This window comes from Esox lucius, chromosome 17 (assembly GCF_011004845.1).
Source record: "Esox lucius isolate fEsoLuc1 chromosome 17, fEsoLuc1.pri, whole genome shotgun sequence".
In the NCBI taxonomy this organism is placed as follows: domain Eukaryota; kingdom Metazoa; phylum Chordata; class Actinopteri; order Esociformes; family Esocidae; genus Esox; species Esox lucius.
The window spans coordinates 16,838,485-16,844,825 of NC_047585.1; the positions used below are offsets into that span (position 1 = coordinate 16,838,485).

The 6,341-nt window shown below is 43.0% G+C and overlaps 1 protein-coding gene across 14 annotated transcripts in view; it reads left to right on the forward strand.

The window, feature by feature from the left end:
- Positions 1–5,392, forward strand: part of foxp1b (forkhead box P1b) — a 181,200-nt gene extending 175,808 nt beyond the window's left edge. For 13 of the 14 annotated variants that reach the window (XM_029114146.2, XM_029114153.2, XM_029114148.2 and 10 more), the window contains one exon: positions 1,661–5,392. In XM_029114146.2, coding sequence (XP_028969979.2) covers positions 1,661–1,799 — 139 coding nt within the window. In that variant the 3' untranslated portion in view covers positions 1,800–5,392. The remainder of the gene's footprint in view (positions 1–1,660) is intronic. The other variant, XM_029114157.2, reaches the window with a different exon arrangement.
- Positions 5,393–6,341: the final 949 nt, after the last annotated feature.

Genomic DNA, 6,341 nt, shown 5'->3' on the forward strand with positions numbered 1-6,341 from the left:
CACCCTCTATCGCTCTGCTCTCCCAAATGCACACCTCACGTGAGCAAGACACACAACGTCCTTGTCCCAGCCACGTCCACAGGTACCAGATTACATTCAGACCTGACGAAATGTGTAAGCCTTTCTTAAAACGTAATCCTAACCACAACCATTTAGAATCAATATCTGAACCATTGCCGCGGTTTCACCAATGGGATGCTTTTTATTGGGAGATGAAGCTGCTGAACCCCATGTCTCCCAGGTTGTCACCTGGTGTAGAGGCAGACGGCCACGCACTGGCCCAGGATTCACATGTGTTTGCCAGATGCCTAGCTCACTGCACTGCATGGTGTTAGACAGTTAGGCTTTTAACACAGAGAGGAAACCAGGGCTGTTCTCTTTTACAGCCAGACTATAATCAGGTATCCAGACACTGCCAGCTAATTACAAGCAGAGTGTGGAATCAGCATGCAGTTCAATAGCATAATAATAACAATTTCATGTTTGCCCCGCAGCTAGGGATTGAGACCTGAGGCAATTTGACTTGTGGAGTTACTTTGATCTGAAACCGATGAAAAAAGCTGACTTTACTTTTTCCCCTTGTTTTATAATCTCACCCAACAGTGTCGGCTCATTAGCATAGAAAACATCTCCATCGGAACGACTGAGTATCGCACGAAACGTTTGTGGGTAAATAAAACAATTGAGGCTGAGGTGACATGGGACGGCGTGCGGCCCGGCTCACTCTTCAACACGGGCTCCACGTCTGGTAGCAGCGCCACACTAACACCACACAGCGCGATGTTGGCACCACAGGTCAGAATCGGAAATATCCTGCAGCTGCTCTCGCGCACCCCCTCCCTCCAGTCGGGCCTCCTTCCCATGCGCTTTACTCCTGCTGATTTTCCGTTACTCCTGCTGCGTTTCTGTAATGAGAAAGCTGGCAGATCTCATCTCTTTAGAGCCTCCTCTGCCCAGGCAGTAGGCTGAGGTTCATGTTTCGCCTTGTTTACAACTGACAGTGTTATTATTCTCATAAGGGCTCTGTTTCTTATCGCCGTGTTGTGTTGAGCGTGCCTTCCTGCTCCGCTCTCGCGCCTTCCTGCCAGCCCCTTTTCTTCCCTTATTGACACTTGGTGAAAATATGCATTAATTTCGGAGTTTAAAGCATGTACGGCAGTGTCTAGTCGCTGTGTTAGCTTGAAGTTGATTAATGATAGAAGCCGGCTCGGGGTCGTCCCCGGGAGACCAGCCTCGCAGGTTGTGCATGTTAACGAACGGGAAGAGGGGGACACACACAGCGCGGCGCTGATCCACCGCCACCAGGAGGCTGACAACAGCCGCAGAGTCCATTCTCCTCTCTCCCCGTCGACCGCCGTTAATCTTCCTCATTTATCAATTCTAACTGAACACCCCGTTGTCGGCTGCTGTGAAAATAAAGGCTGCAGGTGTCCTGGGATTGGAATACCTCAGACAAATGTGAAATGATCATAGACACAGGCACAGGCCCAGCGAGGCACCTCTCAGAAAGTTATCGGAGGCGCTCATACGTTCAGGTTCATCTTTCTTTTTCTTTTTTTTTTTTGTCCTCCGAGTCAATAACTGTGTAGGATTCTCTGTTGTGGCTTTAACCAGCTCGACTAACGGGAAACTCCGTTGTCCATTTTGTGTTTCTGAACAGGCATCATATTAAAGAGGAACCGCTGGACCCAGAGGAGCACGACGGCCCCCTCTCTCTGGTGACGACCGCCAACCACAGTCCAGATTTCGATCACCACAGAGATTACGATGACGACCAGGGCCATGATGACATGCTGTGAAGGCCCGGCCCCTCGGGGACCCTCCCAGAGGAACAACTAACCCTAGTCACGTGCGAGACGTCACAGATAAGACAGACACAAGACTGCAGTCTCAGCGCTCTGATGACAGCTAGCAAAATGTTTCCCATTGACTTTTAGTGCCAATAAATACATAGTGAATAACACAAGAACGAGAATACGTCCCACTTGGGAGTGTTTTTGATTTATATCTACTTTTGGTTTAAGAGAACGAAAATAGACAGAAAAGAAAACAAGTCATTTCTACTCAACATGCGTTGGATGGACATGTTTGGTACTGCGGACTTCTTGGTCGTCGTAGTGGCTTAAAATCCAGGACGGGCATGGACCTGCCCACTGCAGCCAGTATGGACTGCACACAGCCTAAAGAACCACACTGAGCACAGACTGAAGAGAGGTTCGCTGTCTCTCTCACACACACACACACACGAACACACGCGCACATGGCCGCAAACTCGAGATATTGACTGACGTTTAATTTACACTGTGCAAGTGTGTGTCTGTGTGCGGGGAATTACTGTTCATTGTCACTGCCTTGGAGACGTCATTGGTTTGCTTCCATCTGGGGTGGGAGGGTTGTTTTTGGTGTGTTCTAAGGGTGAGGGGTTTCAAATATTAACGTGTCTTTGTTATTGTACACTGCTGTCGTTGCATATGGTTTCTTTAACTGATCAGACCTCATTCCCACACTGTGGAGATTCTGTATGGTCAGCACATGATGAATGTTTATTATTTCCTTTCGTGCCCCCCCCCCCCCAAAAAAAAAAAGAACAGGAAAAAAAATGTTTTTACATGAAGCGGAATGTTAAATACCAAGTAGTGTTTTTCTGTCATTTATTCCACATTCTTCAGAATGCCCATTTGCTGACATGTAGGCCACCCCCATCAAAGCCCCTCCCCTCACCCCTATCCCAACCCCTAATCCACCAGCTCATGAAGTCCACCTGCGATGCACTACTCGCGATGAAGGCTCTCTCTCCACGCGTCAATGAAGTTTAATTTAAGATGGGAATGAATGACAGAGAAATCATGCCGTTTCTGATTTGTCCTCATGAAATTATGTTTTAAAACGGCCCTATGCGGCAGTGCATGCTAGCTGCAGCCAAATTCCTGATCATTTGCAAGCACCCACTTTTAGAAAGAAAATGAAATGTCAGGTGTGCAGTACAAAGATAATTCTTTAGAGCGACTGATTGTGATTCTTCAATACAACTGTCATTGTTGATGGAGCATGTCTTTGTTTGGTCATGCTTGACGATATCAGTGTGCATTCCCTAGAGTAAAACAACAAAAACAGGCGCATGACCAGTTGTCTCTCACACATATTATTATCAATCACCGAAATCAAATCAAAAGACGAATGTCCTTAATTTAGGAATAATCCCAAATTTGGCAATAAAAGTTAATCATTAACTGATCCCAGTATTGGGCAGCCATGTTATGGCCCCAGGCAAAAACCATGACCAGTCCAGAGCAGGGATGAAGGCACGAATGGACAGGTGCAGGGGCCGGGGGCTATGAGGCACAGCACCCAGGGGCTTGATTCTTAGTTGGATATGAGATATGGAACAGGATAGGCTCGTACAAAGACTCACAAACATGACTTTTTAAAGACTGCAACCACTTTGATTTTTATTTTATTTATTATTATTTCTGTTTTTTAGTTTTACTTTTGTTTTTAGTTGTTGACGTGTTTAATGTCTTGTTCTGTGACTACCAAAGATAAACTACAAAGTAAAAACAAAAACAAAAAAAATACAATGTTTTCTGTTCCATGCAATAGCAGACCAGGCCAAATACCCTCCAATCTCTCCTATTGGATGCGAAAGCATCTAAAGTTCTTAGCTGTATTAAGCCAATGGCACGTTGGTTAGAGAGGGACGCTCCTCCAGTAGTTTGACTGTCAATACCTTTAAAGCCAAAGGGGGTCTCATCATGAGTACAGTAGCTATGGGACTTTGCAGTGACCAAAATTGAAAGAGAGGTGTCAGACGAACATTATGACCAAATTAGGGAAGCATGGTCTCTGGGCCAATGAGGATCACTGTCTATCAGCAGCAGGTTATTGTGCAACATATTGGATGAATAAAAGGACATGGTAATAACCTTGAGGATTTACAAGTAGACAGGAGAGCTTTGCAGAGAACAATGTGAAAAGGATTCTATACTTCAACTGGACCACACAATGATAAAATATTTTGTTTGTTTTTTATTCTTTATGAATTTGTATCCTTTCCAACGATTGTATGCCACTTTTTAGTGAGTCCTGCCATCTTGGCGGGCTTCTACTGTTTTTTGTTAACAATGGCAAGGCTTTATGATTGTGTTTAGTTTCTGTCAACGTATTACTTTTTATATTAAAAAACACTCCTTTCAACTAATAAGCTGGGTACAAGGTACTTTATGGCAGTTCTTTTAAAATGTCACCAAGCATTTACTATTACTAATGAAAAGGGCAATCTGTGGTTTTCAGAACATGTATTTAATATCCAATCACAGGCAGCTGAGGGATGGGTCAGTGACGACTAGACTGGGATCGTGAGAACAACTGGGTCTCATCCAAAGCCAGTCTTTTGCTGGTTCGCTTGGTATTCTAAAGAGGGAATAGCTGATAGATTAGAACATTCTCAGCATGTGTAGCTTGACATTACTAAAGATAACAGCATGAGAAAACCCGTTAGTATGCATACCTCAGGTCAAACCTATAGGGAATGATTCAATTAAGAAAAAACATTTCACTCAGTTGCACTTAGTTGTATGTCTTGCATGTGTAGTCTAAAACTGTAGAGAACTTTTTTTTAAACAAACAAAAAAAATTATCAAAATACTAAATTAGATCTTGTTTATCTTGAGGGTCTCACATCCTTTTTGCAAAACCAATCCAAACCTCAGGCCTTTTGTCATGCAGAAATCACCAATCTTTATTTGATCCCCTTTTCCACGGTCGTTTTTATTTGTGGGCTTTACAACAGTAGGCATTATTTACAGCACATGTCTAATAGCTCTGTCTTTTTCTTGTACTTTTTTTCCCTGTTTCTTTCAAAGATCAAAATACATTTGTGTTACCATTTTGCTTTATCGCAACTGCTTTGTATTTACTATAAAATAGCTATGAAGAACTGCTGTATGTATTGGAATAGCAAACTGTGCTGCAAATGTATTTTACTTAGTAATCCTTGCTTTAAAAAGTCATACATGCGGACATCTGTGTGAGATGGGTGAGGGCAGGGTGTGGGATTATCCCCGATTTTGGATTTTAAACTGTAAAATAGAAAAAACAGACTTTTCTCTGTTATCATTGACCTAGACATTTTGTACAGATTTTTTTCTTCGTTGTGTTAAGCTGTTTTTGATACTTCCTTTTGATGGTCCGACCTCTGCCTTCTGTGGCTATATAGTTAAAATGACTGCTCAGAGAAAGGGCAGACAGGTATATTTCCTCTACAAGACAGAGGTATCTTGCATGACTAATTCCATGGTCACAGAGATGGGAAATAATGGTTAAGTGGTCAGTAATAATATATGAGTGTATCAATCCAATGATATTTTATATGAAACAAATAGGACAAAAAAAAGAAAATATGCAGTGCCAAGATGTAAAAAAAAATATTTGTTAAATGCTTTGTTTTTATTCCAGAGGAATCAATTCATTTATACATATATCACCAGAGATGTCATCGTCATCATCAGTTCATTACCATTAGGCACAATGCCTAGCGCTTTTCAGTTGTCCTCTAAATATCTATATTTCTTATCTCAACTGTTTGGAAATTTGTTAATTTTTTGATGATAAGTACATGTAAAGCCAAGCACAGCAGGTAGCCATCTTAAGTGGAGCACAAAGGTTAAAAGTCAGATGTGAATCAAACTGAACTCATACTTGTTACATGATTGTTAACCGTGAGATATCAACCTGAATCGAGTAACCTTCTGACCTTGCTGTGCTCCTTGTAGGCGGCATCAGTTTCCCCCTCAAGACACTTGCGGCCATGCTAATTTGCCACGAATCCATCAGTCATCCACCCCACTCTCATTCACCACTGGGTTTTACCGTCACCCTCTCCACCCATGCTTCTGGCAGAGGGAGCGAGGGATGGAGGGAGGGAGGGAGGGATGGACTGAGGGAGGGACAGCAGAGCAGCTGTCACGGTGCTTTGTTTCAGCAGCTAGGTTCGTTTTCTGTTGAAGCGGTAGTCTGTAGGTTTCTGTTCATGAACTAAATGATCATCACCGCCATGATCACGCTGTAGTGTCCTCATCATTCCTGGTCTAGCTGAAGCGGACTATTCTGTTGTACGGTCAGTCTCCATAACTGACGTGAGCATTCTGAAAATGCAATAAAATGCTGGTTGTTCATGTGCGTTTCCTGAAGTCATTTGTTACTTGGTTTAAATTGCAGGGATCTGGTTACGAAAACCACTGGAATTGTATCTGTCTGAGTCAACCAAGATGGGACAACAAAAGGCCACTCGATCATATTTATTCATAGACACGTTATCCTGTACTTTATTAAAACGTACAGCA